We start from the raw sequence: 21,604 nt of genomic DNA on the forward strand, positions 1-21,604 counted from the left end.
ATTACTATATTCAGCATCCAGCTCTAATTGCAAATATTGAACCTTTCCTTTGCAGACAAAGCCAGTGTTAACAATGGGGTGAGGGCCGGCGGCATGAAGACCGAAATGCTGCCCGTCGCACTGTGGTTGCCGAAGGGGCTGCTTTGCATTGAATACAAGTAATAGTCAGGAAAGATCACCTGTTCCTCTTGCTAAATCTGTGTTCCAACTCGAGTTATAACGTAAACCATTTTCTGCAAATGTTCTGCAAACCATCTGAACCACCACTGTTGCCTTACACTGTTTATCCCATCAATGCTATGTAATGTGTTTTTGCAGCCGCTCAACCAAGTAAGAATTCTGTAACAGCGCCACGATGCCCCAGGCCCGTTGCACGCTTCATAAATATAAATGAATAAACCCATTAGTTAATCTCTATGACTCTGGAAGATTTATAGGGATAGCCTTTCTATTTGGCCTAGAAGATATATGATGGTAGCCTGTCTGTTGCACTTAGAAGATTGCACATAGAAGATATATGCGGGTAACCGTGGTAGTGCATGTAAAAGATTTCCAATGGTAGTCTGTCTGTAACACTTAGACCATTTATACGGACAACGTATCCATTGAGCCTAGAAGGTATAGGAGGACGGACTGCTTATAGCACTTGACGATTCATGAGGGTAGCCTGTCTATCACAGAAGAAGATAGAAGATGCAATAAGATAGCATGTCTATGGAACTCAGAAGATGCACTTGGATACTTTGCCTATTGCACTGAACCTTGGAATTTCACCTAGAAGTTTCATGATTTCAGCCTGTCTATTGCACTCAGAAGATTCATGAGGATAGTCAATGAATGGCATATAGAAGATATTGATATTGGACGATAAAGATATATGATGGTAGCCAGTCTATTGTGCTTAGAATACTTATGAGTGTAGCCTGTCTGTTACACATAGAGGAATTTATGAGGGCATCCTGTCTACACGCAGGCAATCTGATTGCACAGCTTCATCCAAGATAAAGCTCCATCTGAGCCTCAAGGTACACATTCATGCACCACTAGGGGTATATCTGCCGGAGGCATGGCTATACATTCACATGCATCATAATGCAGCAATGACCGACGACGAAAGATTCGGGCTAGCTGGACACATAATGAGTCCCTTGCACTCGGCCAACTCTCCTGACCAACTCAGCACCCATTCACATGCCTGCATGTCCTAACATTTGCTCAATAAATACGTAGGCGGTCATTACAACCTTGGTGCTAAGTGCACCAACTTTACCACCATGGTGTAAACTTCGTTTACACCATGGTGGATGGCGGATTTACCGCCCCATTCCAAGGTGAGTGGGGGGTAAATTCCCATTTCCCATTTTCCCTTCCCCATTCCCATTTTTGCCCCATAGGGCATAATGGGAGTGGGGAAGGCGCTAATTACGCCGCCGTAATTTACAGCGGCGTAATTAGCACCATGGCGGGTTAGCGCCATGGATTTAACGCCTGCTAAAAGCAGGCGTTAAAATCAGAATTAGGCGTTAAGGGTTAACGGTGGCGTTAACCCTTAACGCCTGAGTTGTAATGAGGGCCGTAGTTATTGTATGACAAAGCGCCTTACAGACAATCTCTTTAAATTCACTTGACGACTTACAATAAATCAAAAAATATTCACTTTTCAAAGAAAAACCTTAATACATTGAGTGTTTATATATTCATTTCCTTATGATCCAAAGTTAGTTATTCCTTATTCATAACAACTTTTTTTGTTACACTTTTCATAGTCCAAAATTGCTTATGTTTGTTTTTGATTTTATAATCAACTCTGGACATGTTTCATCACCTTTGGTGGATCTTCAGGAGCATTTGTGTACTGTTTTATACAATAAAATGATTTGATCCAGCCTTTTCCATGATCTTCTTCATTGAAGAACTTTGTGATATTTCTACATCCTGAGAATGTTTCAAAAGTCCTTATTTCGGATAGATATTGAATAGTGGAAATGACAGTCCAGGGAAAACCAAAAACTGCTTGTCCGTGTGGTGTTGCTTCTCAGATTAATATTGATTACAGTATTATTTACTATGCTATTTGCACCTCATTATGTTGTTGCTGCAATGCCTCTTGTGACGTTTGAACTACGGTTGCTTTTCATCAAAGTTCTGTTACCAATGCTATGCTCCTAGTTTGCAAGTACTATGTTACTATCACTGTATTGCATGCTTCAACTTCTAGGACGCCTCTCATTACACTCTTTTAGCAACACCCCTCACATAGATTATATGTACTCAGTTTGCTATTACTCCCGCATGGTACTAATTGGTAATTGTGATTGTAATTGGTACTAATTGGCTCTGATATTCAGGGCATCCTATTCCACTGCACGATCCACTGAAGGCACAACACTCAGTTCTCATCACCATTGTTTACAGCCTGCCCTATCTGAGTCTACTACTTACAACCCTTACTGATTCCAAGATAGTCTGCGCACCCATGAAATCCTCCACCAACCACAATGCGCCATCCATTAGCCTATCTATGTCATCCAATCTACCACCATCTACCTGCATAAATCCCTCAGGCTCCTTACCACCCGCTCTTGATACTGCACCTGCAAAGCCACACATGTTAACACTATTAGGATCCAACATAAAACCGATAGCCCAGTACTTGACCAAAACTTCATACCTCAACAACACAACCCCTACACATACTACTCCTGACCCCACAGGTTTCACTAACGCCACTGATCCCCCAGGCCTCTCACACAATCCACCTCATCAACCATGTACACTCACTGCATTACCTACCCAGTCTTGCACCTTACACCAAAGAAACCACAGACTTAGCTCGAGGTTCACGCGACCACTCACCACTAACACACAGAATACCTCTACATCAACCACCTCAGTTAAGCCTACAGCCCACCTACTTCCAAACTCAGTTGCAAACCAACTAATAGCAAACAAAAGATCAGCCTTCCTTCTATAAAAGCAGCCCTTATTAATGCCAGATCACTTCAGGCTCATGCCCTAGATATTGCAGATCTTATTATGTCACATGACTTGGACTTCATCGCCATCACAGAGACTTGGTTGCACACAGCCTCTGGCCCCTCACTAGCACTGGCCATCCCAGACAATTACTCAATCATCTGTGAAGACTGAGATGCTAATATCTCGAAAGGAGGAGGCATTGCATTTATTCATAAGACCTCTCTAGGTCTGAGAAAGATCAGCAGCCTTCTATTGCCCTCGGCAGAAATCTTATCCGTCAAACTACCAACATCACCCATAGCGACCATCACCATCCATCTCGTGTATCGCCCACCAGGTCCCGCCAACACCTTTGACAATGATATCTCACATCTGCTCTCTACCAACACCAAGAATAAGTCCCACGTCATTATCAGTGGTGATTTCAATCTAGGTTTATGTGACCCAAACTACCAGAAAGCAACTACCCTCAAGGATACCATGACAGAATTAGGATTCTCCCAGTGTATATCTGAACCCACTCACAATAAAGGTAGAATCCTTGACTGGATAGCGGAACTGAACTGCAATTTCGACACCCTCTCTAATACACCATGCGCTTGGACTGACCATCACCTCATTCTATTCAACATCAAAGAAACTGCCTCACCTACCACCAACACACAAGTACCAGCTACTATAACTAGAAATAAACACAACTTAATACTAGACAAACTCATCCCTTTGTTACAACCTATCATCAACCCTACCACGACCACATCAGACCCTACAATCCTAGTCGATATTTACAATCACGCCATTCCTAAAGCAATCAACATACTAGCACCTATGAAACTACGCAATCGAAAACAAGGACCCACTTAAATACTTGTTACACCCCACACCTCAAATCTCTTAGGAAAATTAAAAGATCTGCTGAGTCATCTTGGAAAAATACCCCATCCTCATCCAACAAGGCCAACTTCACTGCAGCCTCTTTCAACTATAAAATAGCCATACTTCAAACAAAAAAGGAAAACTATAATGACCGCATCTTCAAAGCTGAGTCCAACACAAAGGAACTCTTCAACATTTTGAAGGAGTTAGAATCTCCTGCCCCACCTCCTGACACATGCATTAAAGACACCCAATGGTGCACTAATATACAGAACGCACTCCAGGACAAAATCACTATGCTCCAAAATAAAATAGAAATGAAGAAATCTCTCATTTCTGATGCAGACCCTGTTACGAACACACACCTTACCAGCAACAACAAACAACCTCAATTCAACTTCTCACCATTATCCATTAAAGAGGTCGAAACCATTATACTGAAACTCAAACCATCAAATTGCAAAGGAGACGCTTGCGCTGCTCCTCTTATCAAGGAAGCTGTCAATGAACTAGTGCCTTTTATCACTAGAGTTATTAACGCCTCTTTCAAATCCAGCACAGTACCGAACAATCTTAAGGATGCTTGGGTACTCCCAAAACCTTTACTAGACCCTAATAATCCATCTAACTACAGACCGATCACAACAGTCCCCTTTTTGCTGAAAATTCTTGACCGTGCTGCATATCTGTAAATTCAACCACCTACAATCCAACAATTTACTAGGACGGAGGCAATCAGGATTTAGACCCAGACACGGAACCAAAACTGCCCTCATCGACCTCAAAACTCAAATCCAGACGCTGAAAGACAAAGGTAACATGGCTTTCCTTCTTTTATTAGACTTATCTGCAGCCTTCGATCTGGTGAATCACAAAATACTATGCAAACACCTCTCTACAGTGGCCGACTTTTCAGACCAAGCCAATGCTTGGATTGAATCATTCCTCAATAACAGATCTATGAGGGTCTTTGCACCTTCTGCCTTTGCTTTACCTACTCCCGTCACTTGTGGGGTCCCCCAAGGTTTATGGTTGTCTCCTACTCTCTACAATGTATTCACCCAACCTCTCTTTGATGAGCTTGACTATCTGAGTGTCACTTACACCAACTATGCTGACGACACCTAGATACTCATCCCTATCACTGGTGATTATATTGTGGATAGCAGGACACTCAACAACATTTACCTTATCATACAAGCTTGGATGGCGAAGCATGGGCTCTGTCTTAACGATGATAAGACAGAGTTGCTCCTCCTGGGCTCTCCTGCTAAGCTGAACAACTTGGATGCTCTATTCTCCTTATTTAACATTAACGGCAACACAATTAAAGTAGCCAATGTGGTGAAAACTTTAGGAATTTACCTAGATTCTGCACTAACACTAACTAGACAAACCAATGCCATGGCCTCCTCATCTGCCTACACCTGTAAGCTTATTACAGCTTGCCGCCCGTACCTATCCCCAGCCAATTGTATTACAATAGCCAGAGCCTTAGTCCTCTCCAAGCTGGATTATTGTAATGCACTATACCTGGGTAATTCTAAACAGAACCTTAAAAAAATGCAAGTTCTGCTAAATAACGCCATTCGGGCAGCCTTAAACATTCCAAAGAATTCCCACATATCGGAAACCAGGCATTCACTAAAATGGCTCAACATTAACAAAGAATAACTTACATAACATTATCCCTCACTCACAAATGCCTCTCCAACCAAGCCCCTACCTACCTGTCTGACACGTTCTCACGTCACATTTCCACACGCCCCATAAGATCAACCATTAGGCTGTGTGTTAAGATTCACGCTTTAGGCAATAACGAGCTGGTGGGACCAGCTTCCCGGTCCTTGCTGCCAAAACATGGAATGCCCTCCCTTTGACTTTAAGGGATGAACCATCTTATCAATTATTCCGAAAAAAGACTAAAGCTTGGCTTCACGAGCAAGAATCCAGACTCTTTGTCTAACTATGTACTAAATGTGCTTTATACTCTTATGTATAGATTCCCACCCTGCACTAGAGGCTGGTTTTTGTTATGCATATCTGCAAATTGTGCAGACTTTGTCATACTGCAGTATAACTGTATACTTACTGTATATCTGTAAATCTTGTAAAAAAAAACTGCTTTTTGTGTTTCATCATAAACTGTCTGTATTGAAGTAACATGTAAGATTAGCGCCCAGCTGCCTAAAGGGCTCGGAGCGCTCTATAAATCAATAAACTAAACTAAACTATTTCAGAATGGGCGGGGGTATTCTTTGGTCTGGTAACTGTGCCTGCCCTCATCAGCCAAGCTACCTAAGATCTGAAAACCTCTATAATGTGAACCTGTGTAAAAGATCAACTGGGCCACCTCGTCTGTTGTCAAGTAACCAACCAACAAACCAGCCAATTAGCTAGTATTTAGGAACCTGTACAGAGTTAAAAAGAAACATGTTACCCATTAAACACAATGGCAAGACAGTCAGACCAATGCCATGTATCCTAGGTTAAAACTGTAAATAGGTATGAAGGTGCATAACGTATATACAAAAACCAAAGACGTAATACCTTCAAACTCTCCCTACTTTTATGACAAATGTTGAAGACACATTCTTTTATGAAAAAATATGGTGAGTAAGCGAGTTATTAAAATATTGCTTTGTTTGTTTATCTAGTCAGGATTGATAAGAACAGAACATGCAGATTACTTCTTGAAGCCACTGCCTCCACACATTGCACTTAAGCACAACTATTCAGCTCCTGGCGGCCACCGCCCTCACTTGCTGTACAAGCGCTCCACTGAAAGCAAACTGCACCATTCCAATGAGGTCACCATGGTGGAGAGAGAGATGGAACTGGAGAGCCACAACCAACTCTATCAAGACAATGGACCGGGGCACCAACACCGCACTGACCAAAGGCATGGACAGATGCCAAAACAGCATTACTGTGGAAGACGCAAGAAATGTATGTAAGGGCATTTGTTCTTCTTCATTCATAACCAGTGTATATACATGCGATGTCTGTCATACGTGACTGTGGAAGTCCGATCTTATGGAATAAACCAGCAATCTTTTACAGTTCAGCAGCATGTTACAGAGGGCCTGACATAGGCTTGACACTTTTGGTGCAGTTCATCCCAAAATCTATACAATTTATACACAAGTGGTGATGGAATCCCCCAAATCCTAGTGGGAGCGCATTTGAGCAGTTGGAGGTCATGGACCTTGTGCCGTAACCCGGTTTAACTGCTATACCATGCACAGTGAGGTAGTGCCCCAAAAACGCATTGGGCCTCATTACGAGTTTGGAGGTAGCCATGCCGTTTTTAGCGGCATGGCTACCCCCAAACTCGGGTCCAGGTCCCGCAAAAGGGGATTTTCTGGGCCATTTCGACCTTGGGCGGCCCAGTAATTCCCTTTCGCGGGACCCGGACCCGGTACATCCCCATTCCCAAATGAGCCCCCATAGGGCTCAATGGGAATGGGGAGGATGCTAACAACGGGCCCGTTGTTAGCATCCTGGACTTCTAGCGGGTCCCACTCTGCACGTCTGGTCTGGCCAGGTGTACAGAGCGGGACCCACAGCAGAACTCGTAATGTGGCGGCCTGGAATGAACGGTGCCAGTCCCTTACCGGCACCGTTCATTCCATGGCCGCCAAGGTCGTAATGAGGCCCATTGTCAAGTAGTGGGCAGGGAGGATGACTCATGGGCAATGCACTTCTCTTGAAATCAAGAAGACACTGAGCTCTACAGGTTTGAATCCATCGCCCGCTCTTAGAGAATTGTCACCAGTATTAGGCTTGTAATAAATGATTAATTAATTAATGTCAATTAAGCACAGAAAGCATGTTCAGCCGCCCAGCTTGAGATCAGCAAAGATGTCCCTCTTGCCTAGCAACCTTCCCTCCTCAGTGGTCCAGGAAGTCTGTGTCTGTCAGACAAGTAATGCATAATTGTGTGAGTGTGGTGCAGTTCTGGCACGGCCACAAATTAGGGCGTTTACTAATAGGCACATTGCTGCCCGGTGTGGAGAGGCTTCGGAGAAGCCCGTGGGATGCCACAGCCTTACGGTCCGAGAATGATCAGGGTGAGCGCTGGGCAGGGTTCTGGGTCACTACTCATGAAGAGGATGTAATATGCTCTTTGAGGAAACATGAAACTGAAATGTCACTGTTGAAACTGGCACAACAATTGTCTGTGTGGCAATTTCACACTTACATGGTAAGGTTTGGGCTGCAATGTGGAAAGTGGTATGTCATTGTTCAAAATGGAGGGTACTTTCCTGGGAACAAAGCAGTAAAGGCCTAACAAGGTACTTAACTGGGGGAAACAGGCACTGTGAAAATGGCTTGACCACTATCTGGAGGTAACACTTTGTGATTGTTTGGTGAATTACTTTCCCACTTGCACCCCAAAAATATCAAAAAAGGAAACCCTTTGGGAAAGGCTTTGTAGAAGCCCTTTTTTTAAAACCTTCATGATTGACACTCTTTGTGTTTTTTAAACCCTTTCCCTTAACCTTCTGCTGAATAAAAGGAAACAGTTATGACAACCTTTGTAATGAAATCCTTTCCCTTCGTGACCCCCCCACAACGGTTATAATGTAACAAGTGCATCTATTTAGCAGCATGACATCTTTGGAAGAGTTGGGGATGGCGTTTCGCGGGAGGGTGGGGGGGGTAAATGTGGTTGAAGAGGTAGCACCTTCTTTTGACATTAAGGTTGACACCGCATCTCTGGACATTGGTGTGGAAACTCTCTGGAGGATAATAAGGGCCCAGAGCTGTCATGTGATCGACAGGAACAGTGAAAGGCGGAGGTGGAAATGATGGAGGCACAACAGTAGCATTCGATCATTGAGGAAGGTCACACAAGGATGTGGGAAGAGGTGAAGTGAGAGTTCGCTGATGTGGGACAAGAAAAGGAGGAGATGGGGCATAGAGAGTAGAACACAAGGAGGCAGAGATATGTCAGTGGGATGGGGAATATGAACAGTCGATGCTGAGCAGGAGGATGCACAGGAGGAGAAGGTTGAGGTAGGATGACTGGTGGAACATGAGGTCGAACAGGACAAGCTGGGTGCAGGGTAGGAGGGGGAAGAATAGGAGGAAGATGAGGGCAGGAGGGAGAGGATCAGAAGGAGGTAGAACATGGAATGGATACAGGGCTGTTGGGTTCTGGCTATGAGGCAGGGTAATGGGGAGTGGCAGCCCAGATAGGGTTGGCAGTGGCGGAGGCAGAGCAAGCTGATGGTGATGGCTCTCATTTGGTGAAAGGGATCAAGTTGGCCACAGAACTTGCCAACTATGGGTACTTCCCCAGCACAGTCTACAATGGGCCTCTCCTGTGTTTGCCATACTTCCCCTTGCCTAAGAAGAAAGTACATTTTGTACAGGGTGGTGGTCCTGTCCTCAAACATTTGTACTATAGTGATTTGTTGTAGTTACAATTCGAACACTCCTCCATATTAGTGTTAATACATTTTACAAGAGTATGCATAATAGGAGGAAGGTTCAAATCCAAATACTGGAAAAACAATTGATGTGTCCTTTATTAATTAGGCCACTTGTATGCACATTGCTAAGTCAATGTAGAAAATTCAAATTTACACATATCACCTCAGAACTCTGGATTGTATGGACCAAAAACAGGCTCAATCCAGCGATTAATTGTCACCACTGAACATGCAATGTTATTGAAATATGCACTTAATATTTGCAATACATGTGCTGTCTGTTGATACTACTCACCAAACTGGTGACAAGATTTATTTTCTACTTTTGTATGTGTAAATTTGCATTTTCTACATTGACTTAGCAATGTGCATACAAGTGGCCTAATTAATAAAGGACACATCAATTGTTTTTCCAGTATTTGGATTTGAACCTTCCTCCTATGATGCATACTCTTGTAAGATGTATTAACACTAATATGGAGGAGTGTTAGAATTGTTACTACAGCAAATCACTGTAGTACAAATGTTTGAGGACAGGACCACCCCCCCTGTACAAAATATTACTCTAGCCTTTCCGTCCTGCCCGACCATAGGCTATCCCGTTTGCTACAATAAGAAGAAAGTACTGGCATAGGAGTGTACAAGTATGTGTAAGGTGTGCCTGGAGAAAGTGCAGCATGCAAAAAGAGTGAGAATTATGCACTGGACGTGACTGCAATGGGTAACCACATTTGGCTGTGCCATGGAGAGATCTTCCAGAACCATGAAGCATTCATTGCCCCCGTCACCATGGTTCCCCCGATGAAGGTTGTTTCCCACCATATCACAGAGTGTAGTAGCATCATTAGAAATAGGCCAATTTACAGCCACAAACACCATGCTGACTCTCTTCTGCCCTAAGGAGGATACGTTGATGTGCCTACTCATTTGTGTAGCCAATGTGACCACCTGTTCCAGCATTCATTCATGCACACATTGCCTGCAATGCAGGTAGGGGGTCATCAGGGTGAAGAAGGAGAACCGTGCAGTCCAGGTTACTCTGGAGTCTCACCCATGTGCCCATCAAGCCATCATCCTGCACTAAATTGAGCAAGAGGGGAAAGACTAACAGTGGCTCTAAAATAAACTGCCAGCAAGCAGCTGCCATGTACACGCAAGTTGGTGAAGGATTCTATATTTCTACATGATCTAGCCTACATCTCTACCTGGCTTTGTCTATCTTGCACTCTCCTCGCTGCACACTTCAATCTAGCTCCCTCCTCAATATTTCCCTTCATTCACCTACCATTGGAACTCCCTGCCCCTGACATCAAAATCACTTTCAATATATTTGCATTCAAATTTGGCCTGCAAACTCAATTTCCAACTCCTGGAAGGGGCTTGCAAGCTTTCCCAGGATATTCCAAACCCCTCCCTTGATCCCCTCTTCCTAATTGCCATTGTATATATTCCAACCTGTCCCTGTCAATGCTCTGTTTTTTCCCCTATTTGTCTGTTTGCTGTTCCCAGCTTACTCTCTGCCTTTCACCTGCCTTTCCAATGCCTGTTTGTTTTATGTATTGATGACATCTCAATTAAGATGATTTTTTCTCTGTGACCAGGATTTTATCATATGGCACAAAAAGGTTGGAACCCCCGGTACAACCCTTGAATGTAAACAATTCTATGATATTTTCTTCACACCTTGCATTTTCTCGAATCATAAAGACATAGCATCCTGAGTTACAGCTATTTAATGTAATCCTCTCCTACCACCAAAGAATTCCAAGATCTTTCTCTCTGCAAATAATACGTTGACTTGTCACAAAAAGATAGCCCACAGATTTACAGCTACTAAGTGTACTCTCATGCCTGGCTGAAACCAATTCCTGGATGTTCGCCTCACTTCCTAGTCACTGAAAATAAATGTAATGTGTATTATGCAAGCAGCTTACTGGACTTCTTGCCTCCCCTAGTATTAATCAGTAGTAGTTTTGAAAGATGGCTAATCCTATTTTAATTTTCTACCTTTGCCATGACTAAAACCCATCTAATTTTCATCCTCAATTCCAACTCAATTTTCTGTCACTCTGTCAACTAAAGCTTATTCTTTCAATCCTTTAGCAACCTCTTGCTCCTACTTACAATATTGATCTACAGATCAAACCACTCTTTCACTATACTATTTTAAATCCAAAAACAGTAGATCAGGGCGAGTCCGGACACGACAAAGAAACTAGACTTTTAGGTCAATTTTCAAAACATAATTGCTGTGTATTTTGCATAATCAAGTAAATACATGTAACATACATGACATACCATACCCTCAGGGTGTAGTGAGCCTAACACATTCCCCATAAAACACAAAGTTCTAACACATAATACATTTACAAAACATCTGATGATTTATAACAGACGAAACCTTGCATTATCAAGGATTTCAAATAGCACAATCTACAAAGAACATACAATGGCCCTTATTCACAGAGCGTTTTCTAATGGGGTTTTGCCATTATAAAACGCTTCTGTGAATTAGGCCTAATGTCTTTTTCCCTCTTTGGCATACTAAAACAAAACAAAAAGTCGACACAGGAGTGTTTCTGCCTATTATATTTCCTCAATTTCCAATGTAATGTGCTTCATCAGGACGGGAGTTGTGGAAGCAAATCCTCACTGCCTGGGTTATGTATCGTGCTGCATAGAGTCACAGAGATTCTAAAGATGCCATCAAGATGGCTCCTGTGTCGACTTTTTGTTTTGTTTTAGTATGCCAAAGAGGCAAAAAGACATTGTATGTTCTTTGTAGATTGTGCTATTGGAAAATAAATCATCAGATGTTTTGTAAATGCATTATGTGTTAGAACTTTGTTTTTTATGGGGAATGTGTTAGGCTCACTGCACCCTGAGGGTATGACATGTCATGCATGTTACATGTATATACTTGATTATGCAAAATACACAGCAATCATGTTTTGAAAATTGACCTAAAAGACTAGTTTCTTTGTCACATGTATGGTCGTGTCCGGACTCGCCATGATCAACTGTTTTTGGATTTACTATATAGAGCCTGGAATGGTCAGGGAATAGCCAGGTGCCCCTACCTTTGATATGATATGGCATTTATAATGCACCTATACACAAGTGTTTCAAGGCTCGAGATATGTACTATACTATTTTAACCATAATCAGCTTGAAACTCCCTGCCCAAATCAAGAATAAGGTTCAGGAAATCTTAATTGTACAAAACTACGCCATGTTCGGGTAATTCAGAATGTGTTCATATATGATGGCCATGGAATGCACTGGACCTTATCATGCCCATCAACCTACAAAGAAACTGCCACTGCTTGGGTCATCAACTTTGTTCTCCTGCCTCTCAAAGTATAAATGATCACTGCAGAAGCATGGGACCTTTAGTGAAGGACCATGGTTCTTAAATAGTATGCCCCAATTACCCTGCTGTCCTTTCACTGCATTTTGCCACAGCACATTTCACTGTGGTAACATGAGGTAAAGGGAGGTTGGTTAAAGAGTAAAATAGGTGTCATGGAGAGTTCTTATAATTGTCATTATTATTGAGCACAGACCTAGCTTTAGGAAGCAATGGTGCACATTACAAGTCATAGGGGGAAGGACTTGGTGAGGGAAGCAGAGATAAAAGAGTGAGGAGCTAACCTCTGGGGATGAGGAAAATCACACATTTGGCAGCAAGGATCTACAAGCAACCTGTGGAGGATACAGGAGGAAACAATCTCAGGTTTGGAGGGGAGTGAAGGATGTGTGCAGCTAGGCATTATGGAGAAGCCATTCCTGGAACAGGATGGTCTTGTGCTCCCGCCTGAAATGTAGAAGTGAGGGGGTGAGTAATTTTGTTGATCGGGAGGAGGCTTCACAGTCTGGGATTTTATACATAGAAGGCCTGTCTTATGGTTCTATGGTCCTTTCCTTCCCGCACTGATTTAGTTCAAGTCTGCACATGTCCTTACTTCTGGTGTATCGTAGGCTTCCATCTATGGGGAGTTTTGCAGGGAGGTAGCTTGTGAATATCAGGGTGACAGCCTTGTAGATGGTGCAGCAGGATATGAAGGTGATTCATGCTTGCAGGGTCGAGGTGATATGGTTGAATTTGCAGAGTCCTTTGATGAATCGTGGAGCAGCATGTAGGACAGATCTCAGGGGTGCCAGGGTAATCACTTGAAGACCTCCAGAAGGGCATTGCCACTCTCGGTGTAAGAGAGGGCCAAGGCTTGGACAGCAGATCTGAAATTGTTTTTTGGGTTGAAGGGCTTGATTTTGAGCATGAGAGAAAGTTCATACCAAGCCGTTTGTGTCTTCCTTGCTTTGTGGTGTTTGAAGGGGCATTGTCTGTTCATATTGAACCCAAGGGTCCTGGCACAGGTGATCAGCAGGGGTGTGAATCTCTTGAGGTTTATAGCATAGAGCCAGGTCTGGATGCCAGGGTGTTCGGTATTCATGATTAGAAGTAGGAATTCGATCTTGGTGTGGTTCAGCTTCAGGTAAGCAATGGACATCCAGAGCGGGATCAATATGAGGCAGGTCTTAAACCTGCGTATGTATTCGATAGAGGATATCTTCAGGTAGAGCTGTGTGTCATTTGCTTTTTGGGTGGATGTTGATGTTGTGTGGAGCAAGGAGGGTTATGAGCAGTTCCATTAAAGGTTAAAGGTAATGGGAAGAGGATGGATACTTGAGGGACTCTGCAGGTGATGGGTAGAGTTGATGATCTCGAGGGATTCCATTTGGATGAATTGGTGGTTAGCAAGGTAGGATTTGGACCTACTAAGGACGATCTTGCTTATCCCCATACAGTGATGTAGAATGTCGGTGAGTGTCTGGTGGTCTGGTGTGTCCAATGCAGCTGAGAAGTGGAACCGAAACAGACAAGGATGGGCACCATCAAGGATGCTAAGGGTATCATAAATTACCTTGATGGCAGCCAATTGCATGCTGCATCTGGGTCTGAAGCCAGATTGGAAGGGATGAAGGCGGTTGTTGGCTTTGATTTGTTTTAGAGTTGCTTGTCTACTGCTTTCTCAAGTGTCTTACCTAAGAAGTTAAGATAGGTGATGAGGTGATAGTCGCTGAGGTCCTCTGTGTTCAGTGTTGGTTTCTTGTCAAGCAGGTGGATTCTTACGGTCTTGAGTGTCGAGGGGAAGGTGTCTTGATTGAGGGAGCTGTTCATGCTTTTCAGGTAAGGGATGAGTGCTTCCGTCAGAAGGGTCTTGAGTATGGAGGCAGGGAGTATGTTGCCTGCATATGATTTGGCCTTGGCGGATGCTAGGGTGGCAGTGAGGTCTTCTATAGTGTGTGTCTTGACCATTGTTCAGACAGCAGTGGTTTTGTGAGAGGTGGTATGCACTTGCTGTCAGTTGTGGCATTGCTGCCTATGTGCTGATGGGTCAATGCAATCTTGTGTATGAAGAAAGAGTTGACAGCAGTGGATTTCTTAATGGACTGTGGTACGGGTGGGTTGGAGAGAGGGTTGATGCAATGCTTGATGGCTTTGTAGAGGGCTCTGCTTTCATTGTTGGAAATGGCTATGGTGTTTTGGTAGTAGTTGGCCTTGGCAGTGATGATCAGTCGGCATGTATTACGGAGTTTACTGAGTAGAGCGAGTTTGGCTGTGCTGTAGGATTTTTCACCAAGTTTTCTGGTGGTTCATTTGTTGAAGTTCAGTTCTTGAGTGTACCAGGGTATGAAAGGTTTAGGCTTGAGCATGCATTGTTGCACTGGGGCATGGTGGTTGATCTTGATTGTGAGGGTAGTTACAGTCCTGGTTCATCTGAGGCAGGACAGCCCATGTGATGTGGAGGTTAGCCAGTTCTTCCCCGTGAGTGCCTCCACTGGGAAGTTCTTCAAAGATCTGAAGATTTTTTTGCTCGGCTACCAATGGGTGTTCTTGACCAGGGCGGTGTGACTAATGTCAAAGGGGATTGCCAGATGGTCCAACAAGTTGAGCATGATTGGAGAGCTGTGACAGAGGGCGGGCAGGGCAGTAATGATGAGGTTGATGATATTACCTTTTCTATGAGTTGGGCCTTTCATGTGCTGTGTGAGGTTCAGAGTGTCGAGAGGGCAGTGGACATCTTCCTTCATTGACTTGGTTGCTGGGTTGCCAGGGATGTTGAAGTCACTGAGGAAGATGATGTTGATGTGTGCAATAGACATTGTAGTGATCCAGTCCATGAAGTCTCCCATGAAGGAGGTGTTGGGCTTGGGTGGTCTCCAAATGAGGTGGAAGGTGACTATGTCACACAGGAGAGCGGGAAGTGGCATGTGAGTTTTTGGAAAGAGACAATGGTTGTAACGTCCAGTTGGATGCATGGCCATGATGCCTTGTTAATGATGGCAAGCCCTCCACTCATCTTGTTTGGATGATCTTGTTGTAGAATTCTGATGCCCTTTGGGGATGAGGACATACAGGATGTGGGTGGTGATGAATGTGAGGAGGATGTGGTTGTCATCTAGGTCTCTGTAATTCTAAACCTTCCAGCCATCTCCTCTTTTATTTTTCTCTGTAATGAAGATGGCATCCAAGTGATGTGGTGATGAGGTTGGTGATGTCTGCTGCATGGCTGATTCCTGAGCGGACAAAGGCGAGCATCATTTTTATACCAAGGAATATATGGACAATGAACTGATTCTTGAGCAGAAATCACATCAAAGACCGGTGTTAATTTCATAATGGAAAATATATTCCTTGGTTTGAGATGGCTTCCACATTGGGTGGTTATCATCAGCCCTCTTCTGCCACTGTGCTCAGACATAGCCAGCCTGAATGAGGCCACGTTTCTTTCTTTGCAGCCCGATGTCTTCTTTTATCCTTTAACCCTCCTTTGTTGACTATCTGCTTTTTGTATATATTTCATGCAAGGGAGATGATGATAAGCCAAGCCACTTGTTTTGTGTGAGGCATTTAGCCGTGCAAGTCCAAGCCTCAGATACAGAATTCCACCAATACAGTGGCTTAATATGACCAGGGTACATTTTTCGAGTGATAGAAGGCCCTGCAGTTTTGGTAAAAGGTGGAAACATTGTCCATAGGAAGAAGAGCCACCATCCTTTAAGAGAAAGTGCACAGCAGGCAAACATAAAACATGCTTTCATTGTAGCCAATAATTCCCCTACCAAAGAAAGCAAACGATAGCACAGCAGATAAGTGGGAGGAGAAAGTTGTGCTAAATGACTTCTTAACAAGAAGCTGATCATGTGTCCAATCAATATTTATATGCAATTATCAAGTGAGGAGACTATAATTTTCCTCGAGCTCCTGTTGCCCCTTTTTATGTCTCTCTTCCCTTTCTATTACCTGTTTTCCCTGCAAACCCCTCCCTAATCATGCTCTTTCACATGTGTTTCATCGTCTTCAATGGACTAAACACGATGAGGTTTGTGCTCCAAGTCTCATGGATCGGTAGAAAAGGTTGGCAAAGTGTTGGTATGCTTTTTCTGCTGTTGTTACGGATCCGCATGATTTTCATTAATTGATCAGCCATTGTTTGGGAGCAGGTCAGAGTTTATATGTCTGCCCGCTTTTCCAGCTCCACCTGACAAATCAGTTAGGTTTTCTGCCAGAATGTATTTTCATGCTGTCAGAAAACCAGTGGATTCCTGTGGAATCCGCCTGAAATTGCCCCCTGATAAAAGCGGAGGTGTTCCCTAGGAATCCATTGCAAATGCCTCTCTCGACCGTTATTTGCAAGAGGCATTTACGCTTTTCCTGCAATTTAGTGGAAAGTTGAAATGTAAAGCTATTCTGCTTGTGGTTTACTTTTCACTTTTCCAATATGCCGTGTAAAATTGCAATATTGCACAGATGAGACATTTTGCACTTAGCTGCAAACCCTTTGTGCAATTTACCCCTAAAAAAAAAATTACCCACCATGCACTTTTCCTGAGTATCAATATGCAGGCAAAGAAAACGAGAGGAATCCTCAGTACAAACGAGTTATTTGTTGTGGGGCTTATTGAAGATCAGGCTGAAAAGGTTCCATGGGACAGGAACTAACAGAACTTAATCACGTCTCAGCATATACTAGGCTGGTTACAAGGGTCGTTAGGTCACTTGCTTTTATCTCGCACTCTGTCCTCACACTTTTTTTTTATTTTCTATGCTCTCGAATCCCGTTTCCATGCCCTTGCATGTTTCCCTTTTTTTCTCCTGCTCTTCGTCCAGGATTTTTGATAGGCCCACCATTTCTGGATTGTAAAAGACTTTCACGTTCTATCTTTCTTGCTTCGAATTGACCTTGTTATTCTTTCCAGTTACTGGGGTTTATCGATCACGTTTGGGATTTGGCTCGCACTTTAGTAACCCTTACCACAGAAAAAAATACTGTTAGGCTTTGTGGCAGATGGTAAATGTGTATGAAAACACTTTTGCATTGGGGATATGTTGTCGGTTCCTCAATAACCCCGGCATCTGTCCATTCATAACTGTAGCCAATATATAATCATAACTCATTCCCCCTTTCCCCCAGAAAAGTGTAGAATGAGACCTGATAGTTTGTTGGCATAAAAGGCCGCAGAATTTATTCCACAATAACAAAAAACCACACTGCACACATTTGTGGAAAAAATTGTTGGCAAGATGCGGCGACTGCTCCGTGTTCCCAGAACATGCGTCCCCCTTTCTTTCCTGAGAGTCCGTAAGTAGGCCCAACTCTCCCCACCTTGCTGTCCGAGCCTCACCTGCCCATGCAGGTGCCCCTGGGCGGGGAGAGTGCCGTTTCCTTTGGGGGAAGCTGAGCCGTAATTGTTCCTCCCCGACGCCCCTGCCGCTTAGGCTCCCAAGGGGCGCTGGGTCCAAGAAGGGCGAAGACCCTTCCTGCTTTCTCCTGGCTCCTCCGGAGTCTGTCTCCTGGGTTTGTCTGGCCAAACACTGCCACACCGCCTAGTCGCCCTGCGACGCTGACGACCAGGTGCCCTGTTTGTTGTGTTCGTAGGGTTGGTGGGTGGGAAAACGAAATCTTCCGTAGTCCACGAGCGGGGTCCACAATTGCAGCTGGATGCTGCCTTCTGTGAGAGTCCCCGCTCCCTATAAAGGGGGAAACCCCTCCCCTTTCTTTCGTTTCCCCTTTCGCGGGCTTTCCCCAGTAGCTGGCACGCTTACTGGATTCGCGGGCTTTTCCCGCTTTTGGCGCTCTCCTTTTCGCGGGCTTCGGCCCGTTTTGACGCCTTGTCCACGTGCCTCCCCCATTCCGCTGAAGGGAAGGGGGAGGGTGAGGGACCCACCCAGGGGAGACTGCCCAGGTTATCGGGGGTGCCTCCTCCATTTGCAGGGCTTTTGTCGTCGGCCCTTGCATAACCCCGGCATCTGTCCATTCATAACTGTAGCCAATATATACCCATAACTCATTCCCCTTTCCCCCAGAAAAGTGTAGAATGAGACCTGATAGTTTGTTGGCATAAAAGGCCGCAGAATTTATTCCACAATAACAAAAAACCACACTGCACACATTTGTGGAAAAAATTGTTGGCAAGATGCGGCGACTGCTCCGTGTTCCCAGAACATGCTTCCCCCTTTCTTTCCTGAGAGTCCGTAAGTAGGCCCAACTCTCCCCACCTTGCTGTCCGAGCCTCACCTGCCCATGCAGGTGCCCCTGGGCGGGGAGAGTGCCGTTTCCTTTGGGGGAAGCTGAGCCGTAATTGTTCCTCCCCGATGCCCCTGCCGCTTAGGCTCCCAAGGGGCGCTGGGTCCAAGAAGGGCGAAGACCCTTCCTGCTTTCTCCTGGCTCCTCCGGAGTCTGTCTCCTGTGTTTGTCTGGCCAAACACCGCCACAAGTGGGTTTTCTGCCCACCGTGGCTCCCCCCTTTGCTCTTCTCCTTACATTTCCAAGAATTTTGTACAGATATTCCACAAAAACAAGTCCATGCCTACCGGCGATAGGTGTACCCCATCCTTTAAAAAATATTCTGTCGATTTCAAATTGATTAGGCCATGCCTGACCTGACCAAAACCCCTGCCCCTACAGAATTTCGCCATTGCACAATTAAGCTTGCGCCTGGATTTCTCCACTGCCGCGTGGTTATCTGCACCCCTCCATTCCAATCTAGGGATGATTTCTGACCAAACTACCTCTGTTTCCCCTAACTGTCCCGCAAGCTCCTGTAATGAGTACATCATCTTGCGAATGAGAGCCCCTCTCCCTAGGCTAGTTAAGTCATTACCCCCCAGGTGAATGATCAGTATTTCAGGCTTACCTCTGCTGGCTAGGAACTTGCGCACCTGGCCCTGCAGTTGTGCCCATTTCATGCCCGGCACCCCATGCCACCTGATACTGAAATTGCCTGCCGTCTGCTTTTCTTGCTCCGCTATCCAGCACGCCCCCGCCCTAGACACAAAGGAGTGTCCTACTACCCAAACCGATATCTTCTTCTTCTGGGCTGGTGCTAAGGGAGGAAAAGAAGAAGGCATGTCACCCTTACATTTTTTCTGGCCTAATGTATCTCTTAAAGCAACCAGATTTCCATCTGCCAATCTGCTTGATTGCAACATCCCCCATACCCATGGCTGCTGTGGATGTCGCTGCCCCAATCCGGAATGAATGCGTCCCAAAAACCCCTTCAGTTTCCCCAATTCTTTCTAGAGCCAGTTCCATCACCCTCCTGAATTGAAAGCGACTTAGCGAGGAGCCGTCTTCGTGAATAAGAAACGGCGCCTTGGTCCCTGACACAGGTCTCACCCTGAGGAACCCTGCTACCGCCGCGACTGGGCAGACTGTACTCCCCGCGATGTGTTGCAGGGAGACTGTACATCCTTTCCCCTTCTGATCCGTTTTTGACATTTTTAACCATAGCGTTACCTGTCCTTCCGAATATTGTACGTCCTGAATCTGCAGATACCCTGTGCCTTTCGCTTTTTTATTCTCTGGGATCAGTTCGCTTACCCTGAATGCCCCAAAAAATGCTAATAAAAAAAACGCCGCCTTAAACAGTGCCACTTCAAACTCCCCATGACAGATTTCATCCAAACTGGCCACAACCTTCTGTAACTTGACATAATCAATGGGTCGCCTAGCATCCGCTTGGGGTTTTGCCTGCCTGGCCCAACCTCTCATGGCCATGCAAATATAGTGTTCTTTTGTGGGGTCAGGCAACCCTTGTAATTTAGAGAAATGGGTGATGGCAGCCAAGTGGTGTGCCATCCATGACCTGGATTTTCCACCTTGCCATCCCCATCCCACAAAGGCCCTTATTGGCCTATCCTGGCTGTTTACCACCAGTTCCTGCTTGAATTTTTGGTACCGTTCCCAGCAAGCCAGATACCTTCTGTTTGTGCCTGGTGACAGCGCCGTCTGAATCAGGGAACTCAGATTGCCCCAATCATGTCCCACCACTTTGGATTGAATGGCGTCATCCCTTTTTCTGCTCCCGGGCAACTCTCTCGAAATTTCTCCCACTGTAAACGAGAGAGAGCATCAGCTGCTGTGTTCTGCACCCCTGGGATATGCCTCGCTCTTACTTCAATGTTCCATTTCAGCATGCATTTGTAGAGCTCTCTCAGTAACCGCAGGACCCTAGAGGTTCCGGCGGATCCCTGGTTAATTATCTGGACCACTGCTAGGTTATCTGACCACAACATGACTTTCCTGTCCTTCAGCTGTTCCCCCCATAGCTTAAATGCCACCACAATGGGGAAGAGCTCTAACAGTGTAATATCCTTGGTGACCCCCCCAGCATGCCACTCTTCGGGCCAGTCTGCTCCGCACCACTGGCTATCCAGGATTGCCCCAAACCCTAGAGCCCAGATGCATCTGTAAACAACTTGCGCCTCTCATTGCTGTTGGTCAAGGTTCTCCACACCCGGACCCTGTTAAAACTGTCCAAAAATGCATCCCACATAGCCAAATCCTCCTTCACTTCAGCCCCCAACCTGACATGTTGCCCTGAATGCTTTAGGCCCATCATTTTCAGTTCAATACTCCTCGCAAAGGTTTTACCTGTTGGGATAACCTTGGCTGCAAAATTAAGATTACCCACCATGACTTGCAGCTCCTTTAGGGTAGCCTTCTTCTTTGACCTTAACTCCTTGATGCATGCCTTCAGTTTGGTAACTTTGTCCTGAGGGAGCCTACACACCCCTTCCACAGAGTCAATTTCAATCCCCAGAAAGGTTAAGCATGTCACCGGGCCCACAGTTTTCCTAGAGGAACCCCCATCGCTCTCATCAGATTTTGAAACACTTGCATGATCTCCTGACATCCTGCCGTACCTTTTTTCCCAATGAATAAAAGGTCATCTAAGTAGTGCAGGACTGTCCCTGAATGGCATTCCTGTTTTACCGTGAACTCAAGGAATGAGCTAAA

General features: G+C 44.9%; 1 protein-coding gene across 1 annotated transcript in view; it reads left to right on the forward strand.

Moving 5' to 3' along the window:
* The window catches only part of ADAMTS16 (ADAM metallopeptidase with thrombospondin type 1 motif 16), a 631,464-nt gene that overhangs the window by 129,717 nt on the left and 480,143 nt on the right, over positions 1–21,604 (forward strand). The window contains exon 4 of the mRNA XM_069613712.1: positions 6,513–6,804. Coding sequence (XP_069469813.1) covers positions 6,513–6,804 — 292 coding nt within the window. The remainder of the gene's footprint in view (positions 1–6,512; positions 6,805–21,604) is intronic.

This window comes from Ambystoma mexicanum, chromosome 5p, assembly GCF_040938575.1.
Source record: "Ambystoma mexicanum isolate Mex_15411 chromosome 5p, UKY_AmexF1_1, whole genome shotgun sequence".
Taxonomy (NCBI): domain Eukaryota; kingdom Metazoa; phylum Chordata; class Amphibia; order Caudata; family Ambystomatidae; genus Ambystoma; species Ambystoma mexicanum.